This window comes from Pseudorca crassidens, chromosome 9 (assembly GCF_039906515.1).
Source record: "Pseudorca crassidens isolate mPseCra1 chromosome 9, mPseCra1.hap1, whole genome shotgun sequence".
In the NCBI taxonomy this organism is placed as follows: domain Eukaryota; kingdom Metazoa; phylum Chordata; class Mammalia; order Artiodactyla; family Delphinidae; genus Pseudorca; species Pseudorca crassidens.
The window spans coordinates 22,701,675-22,720,959 of record NC_090304.1 but is presented as its reverse complement, the minus strand read 5'-3'; the positions used below and the strand labels follow the sequence as shown (position 1 = coordinate 22,720,959).

Genomic DNA, 19,285 nt, shown 5'->3' with positions numbered 1-19,285 from the left:
AACGAAAAGCCCTCTGTACCACACTGGACTCACTTCCTGGATATCTGTAAATACCAGAGCACAGAGCTTGACTAACAACCATTAGACATGGTGCCCACCGTGTGTGTTTAGAGAACCGGCGTGTGTGGGAAAGAACCAAATGTCTGGTCCTCAGGTCACTGCCTTTGGACCTGAAAATCACCAGAAGCAGGAAGTAGGAAGGCAGGACTGATGAGGGAGGGAGCTGAATGTCACTAGATTAAGGGTAAAGTTCTGCTATCTGTGAAGAACCGAAGTTTTCTTTTTCCAAGATCAAGGCAGGAATGGAGAGAGCACAAGCCTTTGAGTTGAAAGACCCAGACTGGAGTTCTAACTCAGCCCTGGCCGTGTCCTCAGGAGCTGACACCTTCTCAGGGAAATGCACAGATCCTCGGGGAACGACGCTCCACCAACTTCAGGAGGGTAAGGTGAACAGGCGGTAACATATTTGGGAAAACGTTTCACACCTTTCTAGCGCCACACAGGTGATGAGGTTTATCATGAGAAAAGGTGCCAAGACGGCATGCGTGTTGTTACTCACAATTCTTTTGTTTATAAGTACAGATGAGTTTAGACAAAAAGAAGTCTTCGGTTCAGACGTCAGAGGACAGTAGTTATAACAGCTGATCGCAAACATCCCATTTCTCTTCCTTCATGGTACACGGAAGGACTGACGTACTCTGCCCTCTTTAAAGCCAGGTGTGACCACGTGACTGGCCTGTCCCTTCTGGGCAGAACTTCAAGTACAAGACTGTGACCCGCCATATTCTCTCATCCTGCCTCGGTGACAGGGGAGGCGTGTGTTGAGATGAAGCTTCCCTGTCCTTGGTCCCTTAGTAAGTATGGTGAGCAGAGCACTTGTCCCTTTGTCCCCAACCTGCACTGACTGTTGTAGCAAAAATAAACTTCAGTTGTGTAAAAACCACTGCAATCCTGGGATTGTTTGTTACTACGGCATAACCTTGCATTGACTGCATTTTATTTTCTGTATTCCTGACGCTTAGGCATTTGGGGCCTTGACCCTGAAGAGACTGACCTCCTAGGGCTAGCTAATTCCTAGAGATAGCAAACAGCTCCTGTGAGAACACACCTTTGATACACAAACCAACCAATCTCCAGCCACGGCCCCAACTATGTCTTCTATCAAACGCACACCCAAGCCAGTGTTCTCCCTGCCCTGAATCACCCCAGGACCAGGTACTGGACAGCTAGGGGCCACACCTGTAGCCCAGACCTGCCAAAATTATCCAAACTAGTCAACCCTATGCTTACTCAGCGTACCTACTCTGCCTCGCCCATTCCTTCCTGCGAAAACCCCAAGAAAGGCTCTGGGCCATGCTATTCCCTGGCCCTCCGCGCCTGCTGACCGACCCCGGTCCCCCTCCATGTGGCGCTGCAAGGTGTTCCATGCCTCCTGCTTCTACAGATACGTGAGGAGAAACTTCCTTATGATCATCATGTTTGTGCCTGCATGTCTCATCATTCCTGATAAAAATAAATCCCAGTCCATTTTAACTCAAATCTGACCCCTCCTGATGGATACACTAGGAGGACGTTTGGGACTGGCATCAGACACACTGGCTTTTCTTACCCTCTTCCCAACCTCTGGGTTCTGCTTCACTCCGAGATAGCCTCTCCTACTGCAGATGGGCTTTCGTGTGAGGAAGGCGGGCCCGAGCATCCCCGGCTTCACTATCAGAACCGCTGCCGATGCCGGCAGAACACTCGTAGGGAAAGATCAGTTTGGCCCAGCTTGAGTCAGGTACAATCACGGGACAATCTCTGTGGGACACGGACATCGGTCAGGATTGAGCCATCCACTCACCCCTGTGCCTGGGGGGGTGGACAGTGCTGGACAGCCACCACTGAGACCTATCATCGCCCTTCTGTGAATGGGGTTTGGACACCCAAACCTTGCCTCACGATAAGGAAAGACGTTTGCAGGCAGCTGCTCATTACACGAAGTACTTCTGGGAAACCAGACAAGCACTGAATGAAGGAACTTCATTTGAGGTAGAAGCTAGGAGGTTTTTTCTGAGATAGGGTCAAGCCAACCCATTAACATGGTCTCTACAAACCATCCACCCTTGCCAATAGTAGGAAAACTACCCACCTAAACGAGCGCGTGAGGTGAAGGGCAGCGAACATTCGTCAGTGTTATTTCCTGAATGCCCTCTATGTGTCATGCAACCAGATGATTCTGTTCACGTGGATCTGGCTAAAGGAATGTTCAACCGTCCAGACACCCATGCCAGGCTTCCTGCTTCTAGTCAGTTTCTTATGGAATGCCATGGGAAGCCCAGCGAATGGGCTTTTGGAGATCTCCATCTGTGCGTCACAGAGAGTGGAAGGAAAAGAGAGGGGGATGAATTCATGACAAGGCTAAACTCAACCTGAGGGTGAGACCAGGGGCCCTCGACCTGGAGATAGTGGGCAGGTCTCCAGGGTCCATGAATGCTTGTCCTTGAATGTGAAAACTCGAGTGTTCATTGCCTACAGAAGGGATCCACGGCTTCCATCAGATTCTCAGTGGTTATGGCTCCAAACAGGTAAAGAACTGCCGTTTCGACAGTAGGTAGCTCAGCTTCCAGGAGACGGCAGACGGAGAGGAGCCTGGGGTTTTTTCTTGACTTCTCTAGCGTTTCATGGGGGGATGGCGGGGAGAAGTAAGATTTCTCATCTCTACTTCAGTTCCAGTATTTTCCAAATGGAGCTAAAATCACAGAATGCCAAGTCCCTTGCAGAGTCCTGTGTGGTAGAGAAATCTGGGCCCAAGTCCTGATGAGGTCATTTACTAGCAGGGACTTCACCTCGATGAGCTGACTCCCTCGTTGATAAAGGGAGGATAATAACATTCACAGTCACTCCAACCCCTTTACAGTAGATGAAGCAATGAACGCAGAGAGCTTTCTACTTTGCTTCCCATTAGTAACCAAAGCCAGCATCATCCAGTCCTTCCTATTTGCCGTAACAGTGCGAAGTGCTTTTAGGTACATTATATCACTTAGTCTTCACAAAAGCGCTGTAGAGTAGGTATGATTATTATTCCCATTTAATTAAAACAAAACAAAACAAACCTTGGGGTGGGCAGGAACTGAGCTCAAGAGCATCCTCTTAGCCCAAAGTCCTGCCTCCTCCACCCACCCTCCCACCCCGTCCACACACCCCACCTGAGAAGCCGCCAAACAATGCGCTCAGAGCAGGCAGGCTCTTGCCACTGGGTGATCTGGAGGAGGAAGGGGGAACACCTTACACTGAGCCCCTGGGACTTGTCAGGCCCGTGACAGACGGTTCCGTCTGGTTAAACTCCTCGAAGAGCGCTTTCATCACAGCTCTCGCGACAAGCACCTGCTGATGTCAGCAGTGCTTGCTTTTGCTCTACGTGACGGACGGATACATGGAAGGTGGGCCGGTTCACAGGCCCGGTTTCAGGTCATCCCGTGCTGATGAGCTGAGAGCTAGGAACGAGGAAGCTGGGGTCGCCTTTACAAACGAGAGGCAGCACGGGCCTAAGGAAACGACTCGGGCTAAGGACAGAAGCTACAGAAACGTGACCGGAATCATGAAGTTTTTAGAACTGTTATTTATTTCCAATCACTCCTACTTCTTCACCCTGAGTGGCTGCATTACATCAAGGAAGGGGCCTCTGGCTCCAATGAGAAGGAAATGAGTTCCCATTTCAGACTTCCTTCGCTGCCAGGTGGTCCAGCAGGGCTGAGGGAGCTCGGGCAGGCTCTGGGCTCAGGGCAGGCAGGCACGCAGAGGGGGCCCTGCCCTGTGGGATCCGCCTGGCTTCTCTGACAGAGAAGCAGAACTGCTGGTGTCACCCACCTGACTCCCTGCGTGCATTCCAGAGCTGGAAATGAGCTCATCAGAGCGAAAGGAACTTATTAAGACGAGCACCACACTTTGGGCCTGAATTTTCCAATCAGCCAGACGGAGGCGGCTGACCAAGCAAACGCTCCCTCCTGCTGCCACAGGGTCATTAAGTCCCACACAGGAGCCTCGCGAGATCAGCAGCTTCTGCTCCATCTCTGGAAAGAGGAAAAAGCAGCGCCGGGGCCTGGCTGCTTCTGCCTGGTCCAACCGCGCCTTCTGGATAGCAGCCCCCATGTCCCCACCGCTGCCTGCTGCAAGGACGGCGTGTGCTGGGGGCCGGCTGGCCGCGTCACTTGCTGGCCACAGCGGAGAGCTGGTCCCGGATGCGGCCCAGCCCGTCTAACATCGTGTCCAGGGTCTCCTTACTCAGCTCCACAGTGACAGCTGACACGGAGGGCTGCTCCCCACACAGACTGGGATCTTCCTGGATCTGAAAAGAGAACACTGCCCCAAAGTCAGAGCTGCCTCTCTTCGACCTGCAGGCCCCACCCCGTCGGCGAAGCTCGGAAGAGAGGCTCTTTGCTCAGCGTCACAGAGAGTCGCAGCCCTGGAGTCACTCAGCAACTGGGGACAGGGAGGGAGCTGTCTCAGGGCTCCGGGCAGGGGTCGGAGAAGCCAGGCTCATTCACCCTCCCACCCCCAACTCTCTCTGGGCACTCGAGTGAGGAAACATCCTGGGTTCATGCTGGTACTTTAGGCCGTGGGCTCTAGGGGTATGTAAGAATCCTCCGGGATGTAGGAAAAATATTACAGCCTCTAGTTATATGTATTTGTATCTTTTTTTTTTTTTAAAGTAAGCCTTAGTAATAGTTAAAAACTTAGTTGTTAGAGGCACCCTTGCTCTTTCATTTTCTTACAGCTGTTGAGTTTCTGGGTGTCTGGTGGTTAAGTAAATACAGCATTATGCTACCTAGTTTTAACTAAACAAACCCTAAAAATGGGTACGTGGCTTAAAAAGACTCCTGAAAATAACTGTGAAGATAACACCAATGAAGAATGTGAACAATAAGATGAAGAACTGATACTTCTCCAACTGCTAATAGGAGCCCTTGTTCAGCACAGTACAAATGGCAACAGCCTAAGGTTGGACAGGAATTTGGAAAAGTATACCACAGTTCTCAAGAAGGCAACTGGAAATCTGAGTGCGTGCTTCTATTGTTAAAGCCAAACCTTCCTGTAAGTGTCTAAGACAACCTTTAGGTGTCAGCAAATTATTTTGTAAATTTATATTTTGTGTTTGTCTTGTTTTAAAATTTCTAGTTTCGGTGTATGTTTTATTATGACTGTACTACGTTAATACACATATACTTTCTAAATAAACACTGCATTTGGGGGTGCTAAATTTTTTTTATTTATGGGGTTGGAGATCCTAAAACCTGGAGTCTGGCATTTTTGCTGGCCCGCAGGGGCGCCGAGTCCCTGCTGCCCCTCCTTTCCTTCTAGTGAGCATGACAGTGGATGTACCTTCATCTGGAGCAGGCAGGTAGGGACGGCCATGCGGCTGATGCTGTCTGAGGAGGTTTTGATGTCCACCCTCCAGTCCAGGTCGACCAGGCGCGGCAGAGAGACTGTGTGGGGACAGCTCGGCTCAGTGCTCACGCCACCTGCGTTACTAAGCCTTTCCTCGACGACAGGCAGCTCCAAGGGCTGCACGTGGGTATGCGTGTGATCCACACAGCAAGCCTCTGAGGGAGACAGACAGACAGACAGGGCCCAAGACCCCACAGCAAGCCCTGGGCCTTCCTCACCACTGATCGTGGCCCCTGCACTTAGTGCAGATTCGTGGTGGTCAGCACCTCCAGCTTCTGCCTGAACACCCAACCCTCCAGATGTCCAGACAGAATGAGGAATGACGCAGGTGGAGAAGAGGAGGCTGTGGTTGGAGTCTTAGGCAACGTGTAGCTCTGAGAATAGCGGAGAGAGCTTTTGTTTGAGACACACACAGACTTGGCTCGAATGTGTGTTCTACCACCTGTCTAACCTCTGAGCCTCTGTTTGCTCACCTGTAAAATAGGGATGATCTCAGCCTAGCTCACAGGGCTGCTGGGAGGACTAAATGAGTTAATGCAGGTAGAGTCTGCGGCACTGTGACCGGCTCAGAGTGAGTTTAGTGACTGTTTATCAAACACCCACTTTTATTCAATCTTTCACACTAATTTCAATCATGGTTAATTTGTTTTCCAATGGAAATATAGTTATTTTAAGTACTTCACTTTCTGCTTAGGATATTTGTTTGTTTTTTAACAACATGCCTCTATTATACTAGGTTTATAACCAGAAAAGAAATTAAAAAGTGGAATTAAAAAGAAATACATAACAAACACTGTTCGGTTTGGGATTAGGTTAATTCACTTTGACTTTAGTTAAAAACTCTGGTAGATTTAGGGCTGGGGCTGGGGAGGAGGGGGAAGGAGGAAGAGGCAGGTTTCTTGGTACTCACTCTGATTTGTTTGGGCTTCAGCTCTCCAAGTAGATCTGTTTAAGAGGGAAAGATAAGAAAAATATAATGGGAAAGGGATGCGAATTGAGTCTTCTGATAGTGAGGCCCATGGGCCTGGGCCTCTGCTCCTCTGTGATCTTAAAACCTATAATCACCTCCTGACAGGAAAGGACCACAGAAACGCCTCCCTCCAAGGAGCAGTTTTTTGTTTGCTTGTTTTACGAAACTGAGTGATGTTAAGGCCATAGATGCTGTTAGTTTTCATGGCTTAGGAAAAGCAAGAAAAGGCTAAATGCACTTTAACTGTGCTATTGTTCTCAGAGACAAAGCAGAAAAAGTCAACTTATCCTCTTTTTACTGAGCATCTACTATGCAAAGTATGGCATCTTACGCAAAACACATCTAACAGACGTGTCTGATGCTACACAAATCACGCCATAGTGAGATGCCGAGCAGAGTCATAGTAAACTGTGGTCACGCAAGAGAAAGTTTCTAAATAAACAACAAAACCCGTGGGAAGTAAGCATTATCAGTTATTACTATCAGAGAGGTCTCTTCAAGCCTGCTGCTAACCAGTAGTTAATCAGTTCTGCTTAAATTGTATGTATCTAAAAGGATTTGCTCAGCTAGAAAACGTACAGAAAATTCACAAAAGAATAAAAGTGACCAATAACATGAAAAAGATATTTGACATCACTAGTACCAAAGATATATAAACTGAAATGAGGTACCATTTGCCATTTGTGAAACTGGGAATAAAAAGTAAAAAAACAAAACAAAACACCCTCGGTACTGGTGATGGTGTCGGGAGAGTGGCACATCAACGTCCTCCCGGTGGAGGAGTAGCTGGTGCAATCTTTCCGACGGCAGACTTGATAAGAAAAAGCCAAAGCCTCAATACCACCATTTACCAGTGAGGAAATAAGGAAGCACAATGTGGGCAAAGGTTCCACAATAAATTGTTCACTGCAGTGAAAACTGCCAATAGCCTAAATGTCCAACCCTAAGGAATTTATTAACTAAATTACACATAATTTCTTCATGTAATGGAATATATTTACCCAATAAGAATGATACTGAAGGTAAATATTTATCGACCTGAAATATCATTAATGTTAATTCTATTAAATGAAAACAAGCAAGTTATAAAACGGCATGATCCCATTGTGTTAAAAACAAAAGCAAAACCAACCCTCTATGTGTAAATGGAAAAAATAAACCAGTCTCAAAAGGTTTCCCGTTAAGGAATTAACACTACTAACCCTCTGGATGGTGGGATTACGGTTTCCTTCTTTTTGCTTACCTGTGCTTGCTTTTCAAGAATAAGCATATTTCTTCCAGAACAGGAATAAAAAATACAAGCATTACAAGAAACTCCCAAGAAATAAGCACTTACACGTGTTCTAGGATGATTTTTGTCAGCAGGTTTTTGAGGTTTTGGTGGAAATTTTCAGGAAAGAGTGCCAGAATCGCCTCGGCGGAGGACAGGTCACGGAACACCACTAGCCTGGTGAGGCGGTGCAGAGCCTGGAGCAGCTGCAGGACAGACGGGGAGCCCTGGGTGGTGAGGGGCAGGGGGACAGGGGACAGGGCTCTACCTCCCCTGCTGGGAAGAGGGCCTGCCACAAACCGCCACCGTCATTCAAGCTGAATCCCAGGAGTCCAGAGGCCCCTGGTGCAGACGCTGATGCTCACGTGCCTCGGCCCACCTCCAAGCTCACCTGTTGCTTAGAAGACATGTAGCTGCCTGACCGAGGATGCTGTTAACCTGCCAGAAAGTCTCTGCTTGTGGGCAAAGGGTTAATAAATCCCCTTCCTTGTGCACGGACTCTGACCTTAAGCTAACTTTCTAGCCTGTTCCCCTCTTAATGTGAGAGAAGCAGAAAGTCAGCGGTGTTACTAGACAACGCTGCACCAGTCCCCTGCCTCTGGACCGCGAGGGCTGCAGAAACACCGGGGCCCGCGGCTTGGGCTTCCCTGAGTGTTGGCTGTGCGGTCTGTGCCAGCACCCAAAGCCGTGCTTACTGAATTGCTGCCAGAGGTCCTGGCTCCTGGGGAGTTGGGGCTTCTCATCCAGGCTGGCTGGACTATCACGTCCTCACCCCTAGGCTGTCACCTGGTGGGGTGAGGCAGGCAAACAAACAGCTCCAGGCCGGCTGCGCGGACCTCCCTGTGGAAGGAATGCCTGGCGCTGCCCCGCTGGGACGCTGGATTCTACCCCGTGTCCTTCCAAGTGAACCTGCTGCTCAGCGGAACAGAACAGGACTCTCTGGAGGTAACTTTCTCCGCTTTAGGACTTTCCCGGATGCCACGGGAGGTTGCTCAGCTCAGAAAAGCACAACCCAGAGGCGAGGGGACAGTAAGCCTCTACTGGTGAAGGGTGGGAGTGAGTGGATAAGTGCCCCACCCTCCCTGCCTTCCAGGGTGACAGTGCTGGGGCATTTACCCACGTGGTTTCTTACAGGATCCCAACTGCAGACCCCGCAGCACTGACCGCTCCCTAACATATCCTTCTCCTGGCTTGTCTCTCTTCCCGGCCTGATTTTCCTCACTCTCTCCTTTGTGCTTTCTGGAATCACCTCCCAAGTAACTACTAGCAGCCAGGTCGTTGCCTCGCGGTCTACTTTTGAGGAACCCAAACTAAGACTCCAACTCACTTTCATAACCTTGCTGCTGCCTCTCACTTCAATGAGCCAAGCTCCAGATTAAAAAATAACAACAACAACATAGGTCTGCTTGGATGAATTACTGTTTTGGAAACACAGTTGCCATGGAAAGAAAAGGCTGTGAGTGCTACATAACCATCCTTGTCCTCTTGGCCACCTGAGATCAGGTGAGGTCCAGCAGTACATCCTCCCTAATCATACTCAGGCCTCAGAGTTTCTGCCCAGCCATCCCTGAAAAGTCTGCCTAAGCTATCCAGCCAACAACTCATCAGCACTATTAAGTTACAACTTGGGAAAGAAAATCATAGCAAGGTTGGCTTTTGTCCATACTGTCTAGGTGAAAGTCTGAAAAGGAAATGGTCAGGAGCTCCGACTCTGGGTATACTTTTCCCATCCACGCCTCACTTATCACAAGGAAGTGAAGGTTCAAAGACAATGGCTTTTAAGTTCACTAACATTAAAAAAGAAAAAAGCATCTATTTTAAGTTTGCTATAAGGTCAACAGACACTTCAGGGGAAAAATTCCCTTGGATGCAGCAACAACTGGGAAGTCAAGGAAGAGACTAATGAGCCGCGAAGCCAGCGGCCAGAGGTCGTTTCTGACCCCACTTACTTGTTCTGCCTCCTCCTGGGTCACAGACAAGCTGGAACACGTAACATCCAAGAGCTTTTTCGAGCCAAGGGCTGAACTGGAAAAGCTCTCTTGGCACAGCTGTCTGACAACATCTTTCGAGGAGGCCTGGAAAAAAACAAAACGAGCAACAAACTCAGACTCTGAAAATACATTTTTTTTTAGAACGTAATACTGTCTCCGTCATGGTGTGACACCTAAGAGGTGCATAGGACACTTCCAGTTCTGTGAAGATGACATAGATGTACTTTTCCCTATTTTTCCTGCTAAACACAACTACATTCCCTGGGCACTTTATACAAAACAAATGTAAGACGACTCTGAAAGGGGAGAAGAGAAGACAGACCTGCTACAGACCTCATGACAAAGGAATGACATGGCCATATTACGTTCTGAGCCTCTGGAACGTATTTAAATCTTCTATTTTAGCTGGCTTTCTCTGACACTGCTCAGGCGGCAGGACGAGCACAGTAGGGCTGGGGGTTGTCGCTTCATTACTACCAAATGGAGACAGAAGTCCAGCTCCCCTACTTGGTTCCTGCTCACACCCAAAAGTAGGGGTTCCTTGTAGCTACTGGGCAGGGGTGGAAGTTCTGGCTCCAGTAGTTTCCACTAATACTGTGGGGTGGTGGAACTTGTTACCAGCTCGTGGGGATGGAGGTCCAGCTCCCTACTTGGCCTCCTCTGACACCGCCCTGATGGGGGTGTTCGCTCTCAGACTTTGTTGACGTACAGTGGAGCGGGGACACACTTTTTTCAGTGGTGTTTTGGTGGAGTAGAGCAGTTATTGTCTAAAAGTCTTCTGTCTTCCTAAGCCGCCCCTTTCTTGGTCTTTGGCTAGAGAGAGCAAGTATTTGTTGGAGTTTGTTTTCACCCACTGGCGTTCTGGGTGGCCCTCTTCTTCAGCTCGAAGTCTGGGATATAGGAACAAAAAGAAAAGCCACTGTCCGATGTGGCTGTAAATGTATATATATATGAGGAAATATTTAAGACAATTATATTATAAATAAGGGTAGGACTATAAAGGGATGACTTCACTGTAACTGGTAAAATGATGACACTGATATGTCACTGAGATTGTGATGTTATAGTAAATAAATGTAATAAGTTGAACAACCACTATAAGAGTTATAAAGAGAAATGAATTTTAAAACACTACAGATAAATCAAAATGGAATTGCAAAAAATGTTCAATTGATCAAATAACCCACAGGAAGGCAGTAAAAGTAAAGAACAAAAAATAAATAAAAGAACAAATAGAAAACAAAAAATAAAATGGCAAACTTAAGTTCTAATATTTCAATAATTACATTGGCTGTAAGTGGTCTAAATATACCAATTAAAAGAGAAATTGGCTGAGTGGATTAAAAAATATGACTCAGTTAAATGCTATCTACAAGAAACTCCCTTCAAACATAATGACAGAGACAGATTAAAAGGAAAAGCATGGAAAAAGATAGATCATGCAAACATTAATCAGGAAAGCAAGGGTGGCTACTTTAATATCAGATAAAGTAGACTTAACAGCAGAGAAAATTACCAGAGACAGAGAGGGACATTACCTAAAGGTAAATGGTTCTGTCGACCAGAAGACATCCTGACTGTGCATGCCCTCAGCAAGACAGCTGCAAAATATGTGAAGCAAAAACAAACAGAACTGAAAGGAGAAATCGACAAATCTATAAATACAGTTGGAGTCTTCAACACCCCTCTTTCAACAATTGATAGAACAACTAGACAGGATTCAACAAGGACACAGAAGAACTCCACAACGCCATCAATCAATCTAATTGACATTTATGGAACACTACCCAGTAACAAGAGAATACACACTCTTTTCAAAAGCTCACTGAACACATACCAGATAGAGGATATTCTGAGCCAAAAAACAAACCTTAACAAACTTAAAAGAACTAAATCATACAGAGTGTGTTCTCAGTGATCACAATGGAATCACATTAGAAATCAATAAGATAACAAGAACATGTCCAAACATTTGGAAACTTAAACAACACACTTCTAAATAATCCACAGATTAAAAGGAAAGTTAAAAAAATTACACTGAATGAAAATGAAAAACAACACCAAAATTTGGGAATACGGCCAAGATGGTGCCGAGAGGGAAATTTACAGCATTAAATGCATATATTAGAAAAGAGGAAAAGTCTCAAATAAATAATCTAAGTCCTCATCTCAAGAACCTAGAAAAACAAGAGCATAATAAACCCAAAGGAATAAGGAAGGAAACAACAAAGGGCAGACACCAAAGAAACTGAAAACGTAAAAAAGGAGAAATCAATGGAACAAAGAACTATTCTTCGAAAATATCAATAAAATTAACAAACTTTTAGCAAGACTGACAAAATTAAAAAGAAAGGAGACACAAATTACCAATATCAGGAATGAAGCAGGGCATATCACTACAGACCCTGCAGATTTCAAAAAGAAAATAAGAGAATAACTACAAGCAACTCTATACACACAAATGTGACAGTTTAAATGAAGGGGATCAATTTCTCGAAAAACACAAACTACCATAACTCTCCCAATATAAAATTGAAAACGTGAGTAGTGCTATAACTGTTAAGGAAATTGAATTTGTAATTTTAAAACCCCCAGAAAAGAAATCACCAGACCCAGATGGTTTCACCGGAGAATTCTAACACACATTTAAAGAAAGAATTAACTAATTCTACACAATCTCTTCTAGAAAACAGAAAAGGAGGAAACACTTCCCAATTCATTTCACAAAGCTAGGATTACCCTGACACTAAAATCAGACAAAGACTGTATAAAACAAAACAAAAAAACAACTACAGACCAATGTCCCTCATAAAAATAGAGGCAAAGATCCTTAACAACATACTAACAAACAGAATTCAGCAATATATAAAAAGGATTATTCACTATAACTAGGTGGAATTTATTCCAGGGATGCTAGGTCAGTTCAGTATTTGAAAATCTATGTGATCCACCATATTACCAGGCTCAAGGAGAAAATCATTGGATATCAATCAATGCAGAAAGAGCAGTTGACAAAATTCAACATCCATTCTTGATGAAAACTCTCATAAAATTAGGAATAGAGGGGAACTTCCATAACTTGACATAGAGCATCTACCAAAAAACCTAGAGAAAACATACTTAATGATGAAAGACTAAAGTTGGGAACAAGGCAAGGATGTGGGCTCTCACCACTGTTATTCCACATTGTGCTGAAAATTCTAGCCACTGAAATAAGGCAAGAGAAAGAAATAAAAGGTCTGCGGATCAGAAAGGAAGAAATAAAACTGTCCCTATTTGCAGGGACATGACTGTCTATGGGAAAGTCCCAAGAAATGTACAAAAAAATTATTAGAATAAGTGAGTTCAGCAGTTTGCAGATCCAAGATACACCTACTAAAATCAGATGTATTTCTACACACTAGCAATGAACATGTGGACACTGGAATTAAAAGTACAATATCATTTGCAATTGCTCAAAAAAAAAAGAGAGAAATACTTAGGTATAAATCTAACAAAACATGTACAGGACTTGTATACTGAAAATTATACAATACAGATAAAAGAAATCAAGGATCTAAATCAATGGGGAGACACATCATGATCATGGATTGGATGATCCAACACATTTAAGACATCAGTTTGCTCCTAAATGATGTACAGATTTAACCCAATTCCTATGAAAATCTCAGCAAGTTTTTTTTTTTAAGATATATCCAAGATCATTCTAAAATTTATACAGGAAGGCAAAGAAACAAGAATAGCTAAAACAATTCTGATAAAGAATGAAGTAGGAGGAATCCATCTATCTGATTTCAAGACATTATATAGCTACGATAATCAAGACTGTATGGTATTCTCAGAGGGATAAACAAATAGATCAATGGAACAAACTAAAGAACCCTGAAGTAGACCCAGTAAATATGCCCAATTGATTCTTGACAAAGTTGCAAAAGCAATTCAATGGAGGAAAGAAAGCCCTTTTCAACAAATGATATTGGAACAAGGGGACATTCACAGGCCAAAAAAAAAAAAAAATTCTCAAACTTTTCCACACACCTTATACAAAATTAATGCAAAATCAATCATGGACTTAAATGTTATATAAATGTAGGGACTTCCCTGGTGGCGCAGTGGTTAAGAATCCGCCTGCCAATGCAGAGAACACAGGTTAGAGCCCTGGTCTGGAAAGATCCCACATGCCGCAGAGCAACCAAGACTGTGCACCACAACTACTGAGCCTGCGCTCTAGAGCCCGCAAGCCACAACTACTGAAGCCCGCGTGCCTAGAGCCCATGCTCCTTAACAAGAGAAGCTACCGCAATGAGAAGCCCACGCACCGCAAAGAAGAGCAGCCCCCACTCGCCGCAACTAGAGAAAGCCTGCGTGCAGCAACGAAGACCCAACGCAGCCAAAAATAAAATAAATATTTTTTAAAATGTTATACAAATGTAAACTATAAAACTTTTAGATAAAAAGAGGGGAAAATTTGGAGAGCTATGGCTTCACAAAGAGTTCTTAAACTTTACACCAAAAGCGTAATTCATTAAAAAAATCACAATTCATAAAAGGAAAAATTTTTGAAAAACTGTATTTCATCAAAATTAAAACATTTTTTGCTCTGCTAAAGCTCCTGTTATGGGTTGAACTGTGTCCCCCCTAAAAGTCATATATTGAAGTCATAACCCCCACTATCTGAAAATGTGATCTCATTTAGAAATAGGATTATTGCAGATATAGTCATATTTATATGACTATAAATACAGTCATATAAAAATATATGACAAAAAATATAAAGATGAGGTCATAGGGTGGACCCTAATCCAATATGACCGATGTCCTAATTAAAAGGGATAGTTTAGACACAAAAATGCAAACAGGGAGAACTTCATATGAAGATCAATGCAGAGATCTACAAGCCAAGATAAACTAAATATCACCAGAAACCACCAGAAGTTAGGAGAGAGGCACAGAACAATTTGTCCCTCAAAGCCCTCATTAGGAACCAACTTGGATGACACCTTGATCTCAGACTTCTCACCTCCAGAACTGGGACACAGTACATTTCTGTTGTGTCAGCCACCGAGTCTGTAGTACTTTGTTACAGCAGACCTAGCAAATTAATACACCTTTGTGAAGAGGATGAAAAGACAGTTAAATACTAGGAAAGACTATGTGCAAACCACATATCTGACAAACGACCATTATCTAGAATATATAAAGAAATGCAAAAGTAAAAAAGCAAACAATGAAATTAGAATATGAGCAAAAGACATAAAGCAATATTCTGCTGAAGAAGATACACAGATGGTAAACAAGCACGCGAAAAGATGTCCAACATCATTAACCATTAGGGAACTCTGAATTAAAACCACAATGAGATATAAATACACACCTATCAGAATAGCTCAAATAAAATATAGTGATGCCAATAAATGCTGGCGAGGATGGGGAGAAACTGGACCGTTCGTGCATTGCTGTTGGGAATGTGAAGTAGTACAGCCGCTCTGGAAAACAGCTTGGCAGCTTCATAAAAACAACAACAAAACCCTAAACATGTAACTACCAAATGATCCAGAACTGTTCTCCTGGGCATTCATTTCAGAGAAATAAAGACTTATGTTCATACAGAAATCTGTCTACAAATGTTTATAGCAGGTTTACTTGTAATAGCAAAAAACTGGAAACAATGTAGATGTCATACCATAGAATACCACTTAGCAATAAAAAGGAAAGAACTATTAAAACACATAACATGGCTCCAGAAAATTGGGCTCAATGAAAAAAGCCAGTCCCAAAAGTTTACATATTATATGATTTCACTTATATAACTTTTTTTTTGGACTGTTTCATTGTTTGTGTATAGAAACAACTGATTTTATTTTATAGTATTTATTTTTGTTTTCGGCTGTGTTGGGTCTTCGTTGCTGTGCGTGGACTTTTAGTTGCAAGGAGCGGGGTCTACTCTTCCTTGTGGTGCACGGGATTCTCACTGCGGTGGCTTCTCTTGTTGTGGAGCACGGGCTCTAGGTGCACGGGTTTCAGTAGTTGTGGTACGTGAGCTCAGGAGTTGTGGCTCGCGGGCTCTAGAGCACAGGCTCAGTAGTTGTGGTGCACGGGCTGAGGTGCTCTGCAGCATGTGGAATCTTCCCAGAACAGGGACTGAACCCGTGCCCCCTGCATTGGCAGGTGGATTCTTAACCACTGCACCACTGGGGAAGTCCCTCACTTATATAACATTCTTGAAATGACAAAATTACAGAAATGAAGAACAAATTGGTGAATACCAGAGGTTACAAAAGGCGTAAGGGCAGAGGGGAAGGGGGTGTGGCTATAAAAGGGCAACATGAAGAACACTGTGGTGATGGAAAATGTTGTGAATCTTGACTATCAATGTCAATATCCTGGTTGTGATATCATACTATAGTTTTGCAAGATGTTACCATTGGGGAAAACTGAGTAATGGATAAATGGGATCTTTCTGTATTGTTTCTTGCAACTGCCTGTAAACCTATATCTCAAAATTAAAAGTTTATGTAATTTTTTTAAAAAGAAAGTACATAGGACAATAGGAGTGCAAATGAATGAACTACTGCTACATAATAGCAAACAAAAGAAGCCAGACACACACACAAAATATGCCCTATTATTCCATTTATGTGAAGTTCAAATGTGAGCAATATTAAATTGACATATTAGAAGTAAAGATAGTGGTTACTGTTGGGGAGCAGAGTGAGGGAAATAACAAAGGGACAACACAGACTTCTGCCGTAATGGTAACATTTCATTGTTTGACTGTGGTGGTGGTAATAAATCATTAAACGGTGCACTTATAATCTGTGCACTTCTTTTGTATGTGTGTTACACATTAATAATGATTTTTATAAGTGTATTAAAGAAAAAAAGCCCATAGAACGAATAGGGATTGGGGTGGGGGTTGGGGGTAGAGCAGCCACAGGAAGGGTGAAAAGGCACTGGGTTGGGAGTTGAGAGCTCTAGGTTTCCAGTCCCAGCTTTACTACATTTATTAATTCATAGAACAGCTATTTATTGAGCACATGCTGTATGCCAGGTGTGGAGGATACGCTTGTTATGCATACATTTGTGAATAACAGAGTAGATGCCCGTAGAGATTGGAGAATACAAGTGAACACTGGGAAGGCGGTTAAAACAAAAGAAGGACCATTATGTGGACCAATGATGATGCTCTGCCATGAACTGCTGAGTGTAATCAACTCAACCCTCTTCGTCTGGAGTTTTTTTAAAAATTAATTAATTTATTTATTTTTGGTTGTGTTGGGTCTTCGTTTCTGTGCGAGGGCTTTCTCTAGTTGTGGCGAGCGGGGGCCACTCTTCATTGCGGTGCGCGGGCCTCTCACTGTCGCGGCCTCTCTTGTTGCGGAGTACAGGCTCCGGACGCGCAGGCTCAGTAGTTGTGGCTCAAGGGCCCAGTTGCTCCGCAGCATGTGGGATCTTCCCAGACCAGGGCTCGAACCCGTGTCCCCTGCACTGGCAGGCGTATTCTCAACCACTGCACCACCAGGGAAGTACCGTCTGGAGTCTTTTTTAAAATACAAGGTCCCTCGTGGATCTCACGTTCTTGTGAGAAAAAGGCAGACAACAGGCAACCAGGTGCATAATGTCATCTAGTGACAAGTTCTACGAAGGACGATAAAGCCGCCGCTTCTTCTATAGGGAAAGTCATAAATTAAGCAAAAAATTCCAGTCTCGTACAAAGTCATATGAAGTACATCCCTTCCATCCTCACAATTTTTCAAATGATTGTCAGGAGAGTGTTTTGGCCCTCACACAGGTCACAGCAAATAAAAAAACCCAGGAGGGCTTCCCTGGTGGCGCAGTGGTTGAGAGTCCGCCTGCCGATGCAGGGGACGCGGGTTCGTGTCCAGGTCCGGGAAGATCCCACATGCCGCGGAGCGGTTGGGTCCGTGAGCTATGGCCGCTGAGCCTGCGCGTCCGGAGCCTGTGCTCCGCAACGGGAGAGGCCACAACAGTGAGAGGCCCGCGTACCACAAAAAAAAACAAACAAACCCAGGACTCAAGAGAATACAGAAGGCACACTTGACTCAGGGGGCGGACGCAGAGGAGAGAACTGGAGAGCGCAGATGGGCTGCGGGATGAAATGGGGAACTGGCAACGCGGATCTAGAGATTACCACCCCAACGCACCAACCCCGAAAGCCAGCCCCCGAAGCTATTAGTAGGGAACATTTGTACAGCGCCTTCAGGTCCATTGTCTTGTTTCCTCACTATCCTGTCAAAGTGATATTAATTTTGTTCGTACTTTCAAAAAGCTCGGAAAAGCGCAACAACCTGCTAGGAGTCACAGTGAGAGGCAGCGGCAGCGTCGTGGCTCCAAATCGGGGTCCATTTATTCCCAATTCCTGCTCTGTGCAAAGTCTCGGAGACAAAGGGCTGCCTCGCGCTGTCCCCACCCCTCTCATTTACCTTCAGCAGGCTCTGGAGAGCTGCAAAGACCTCCGCCGTCAGCGCGGCCATCTTCCCCGAGTCACGTGACCTAGCTACGCGGAGAAGCACGGTCGGGAGACTCCGACAGCAGCGCGGGGCATGCCGGGGGCTGTAGTCCTTTAGGGTGGCGGGAGCTGCCTGGCTCTTGGCACTACGGGATGGGGAGGAGCCGAGTAGGGCGCGGAGGCCGGATAGCTCAGCGCGGGGACTCTAGGACCGTGGGGTTTGGACGACGCGGGTGCTGGATGGTTTTCGGGGGGGGGGGGGGGGAAATTGGCTTGGCTTGGCTTGGCTACTTACCAGGGCAGGGGAAACTGATTTTCTCTTGACTCGTGGGTGGGCTGGCTAATTGGGGGAATGCATTTGCAGGCTTGACAAGCGCCTTAGCTGTTCTGGAGTGATCTTCGTACCTGGCCTCTTAGAATTAAAGTAGCTGTGCACATCATTGCAATTCTTGGAATTTACCCCCAACCCCGCCTGTCTTGAAGAATGTAAAATTGATTTCATGTGTAACAGTTTCCTTTGTGTCTCTGGGGTAGGTAGGAGCTGGTATTATTAACCTTATCCAGATGAGGAAAGGGTGTTGATGACTTTCTCTAGTCCAAGGGGAGATCGGTTTTGATGAGCAGGTGAGGAAGTGTTTGGGACAAAGAGTAGAAAGGGAATCCAACGAAAGATATTACCCAACTAGGTTCCTCTTACACCTATAGTGGGGATGGGAGGGGTAGTTCATGGAAATGATTTAATTCATTTATTCAACAAGATAATTACAACGAATGTAAGGATGGTTTTGAGTGAGCAGTCCAGGACTCTGATTTGCCCAGTGATCAGAGGTCCTACCTCGGAACAGACTCAAACTGTAAAGTCCTGGAACTTGGTTTTACGGAACCTATCTCCTCTGCCTTCTAACCCCAGCCTCTGACATTTCCCCTATGCATCTTTAGGATCTAGTTGGTCCTTTCTTTTTCCATACCCAGTTCCTTAGCAAAATTTGGCTTGAAACAGGTTCTGATAAATTCAAACTAGAGGAAGAATGTCTAATTGTGCGAGTCCGGGAATTGGTCATTTGTTTTTCTGCCTCCTACTCTCCCCCTTCTTTTCTCTCTCCCATTTTCTGTGAGGATGTTGTCCAGCCCCAGGAAAATAAACCCAGGTTGTCTGA

General features: G+C 45.1%; 1 protein-coding gene across 6 annotated transcripts; it reads right to left on the bottom strand.

The window, feature by feature from the left end:
- Positions 1-3,586: 3,586 nt before the first annotated feature.
- Positions 3,587-18,181, bottom strand: COMMD9 (COMM domain containing 9). Of its 6 annotated transcripts, none has more exons than XM_067749377.1 (6): positions 18,103-18,181; positions 9,617-9,742; positions 7,734-7,894; positions 6,338-6,372; positions 5,362-5,582; positions 3,587-4,327 (listed from the first exon to the last, which is right to left on the bottom strand). In XM_067749377.1, the coding sequence occupies exons 1-6, from the start codon at positions 18,151-18,153 to the stop codon at positions 4,187-4,189; spliced, it is 735 nt and encodes a 244-aa protein (XP_067605478.1). In that variant the 5' UTR covers positions 18,154-18,181; the 3' UTR covers positions 3,587-4,186. The 6 variants fall into 6 exon arrangements, with proteins under 6 accessions (XP_067605478.1, XP_067605481.1, XP_067605479.1 ...); XM_067749380.1 differs by having other exon boundaries at positions 5,362-5,465; XM_067749378.1 differs by having other exon boundaries at positions 7,734-7,873.
- Positions 18,182-19,285: the final 1,104 nt, after the last annotated feature.